The sequence below is a fragment of the Elephantulus edwardii genome, unplaced genomic scaffold, assembly GCF_000299155.1.
Source record: "Elephantulus edwardii isolate Elephantulus edwardi_28Jun2011 unplaced genomic scaffold, EleEdw1.0 scaffold00068, whole genome shotgun sequence".
Taxonomy (NCBI): Eukaryota; Metazoa; Chordata; class Mammalia; order Macroscelidea; family Macroscelididae; genus Elephantulus; species Elephantulus edwardii.
In genome coordinates, this window is record NW_006399818.1 from 14,329,587 (window position 1) to 14,330,774 (window position 1,188).

The 1,188-nt window shown below is 42.3% G+C and overlaps 1 protein-coding gene across 1 annotated transcript in view; it reads left to right on the forward strand.

Annotated features, from left to right (window-relative positions):
* STAB2 (stabilin 2) overlaps positions 1 to 1,188 on the forward strand; it is a 251,479-nt gene that overhangs the window by 182,101 nt on the left and 68,190 nt on the right. The window contains exon 44 of the mRNA XM_006888578.1: positions 497 to 616. Coding sequence (XP_006888640.1) covers positions 497 to 616 — 120 coding nt within the window. The remainder of the gene's footprint in view (positions 1 to 496; positions 617 to 1,188) is intronic.

Below are 1,188 nucleotides of genomic sequence, written 5' to 3' on the forward strand. Positions count from 1 at the left end.
CCCAAGTATACTCCACTCTGCTCATTCCGGACTCTTATGATAATCATAATGCCCTAAAATATATTCATTTTAAACTATTCTCTCCCTCATCGGCTTCAATGCAGTAAACATAATTTATTCAGTTTTTCTCAGTCTTACCAATTTAAGAACCCATCTGCCATCAAAGCACGTTTACTCATAGCCACCCTCCTTGAGTTTCTATATCTTTCTAGAAGGTGATTACCCATCTTCACTCCTGCAGAGCAACTAGTGGATTTGAACCTCCAACCTTTCAGTTAGCAGCCAGACACAGTGCACAAATATGTTACCAGGGCTCAAAGTTAGGTGAATAAGATGACTGGCACTATGAGGAAGAAAGGAGAAGAGAAATTTAGGAAGAGGGCAAATTAAACTAGTTAAGTGATCTAAGAAATGAATATCAATGTGGAATTGCTTTTCAAATACAAGCAAAGCAGGTCAACTAACTGGTTCTGTCTCCCATTGGGAATGTCACCAGAAAAATGGCGGCTGTAGTGAATTTGCAATCTGCAATCACGTGGACCAAGAGGAAAGGACGTGCACCTGCAAGCCTGACTACATTGGGGATGGCTTTACCTGCCGTGGCAACATTTATCAGGTAAAGTTCACATTTCAATGGAAGAAACGCTCCTGCCCTAACTGGGAGGTCTGGAGGCACGATCCACAGGGAGCCGTGCTGCTAACCTGGAGGTGGCAGCTCCCTGGTGGTTCGAATCCACCCACAGCTCCTCAAGAGAAAGGTGGGCAGTCTCTTCCCTTGTGATTTACAGCCTCTGAAAGCCCACTGGAGACTCAGCTACAATTCAGTTCTGACTTCACGGCAATGAGAACAAGTCCACAGCTGTCCTGAGAATCTAAATAAGGAATGTATGAGAGCCTTATACAATGTGAAATTCTATACAGATGTAAAAGATGATTTTTATATAAACTGAAGTTGAGAAAATATTCTTTCTCCATGAAAATTTGACAAGACAAAGAACCTAATGTAGTGATTACTGTTAACACTTCTGATTACAAACTTGTAGATTTTGATTACCTGACAGCATATGACATCATTCTCTACTCTTGTTGTTGTTATGTGCCGTCGAGTCGCTTGCGACTCATAGCGACCCTATGCACAACAGCCCTAAACTCTGCTCTATCCTGTGCCAATCTCACTGTCTCTGACAC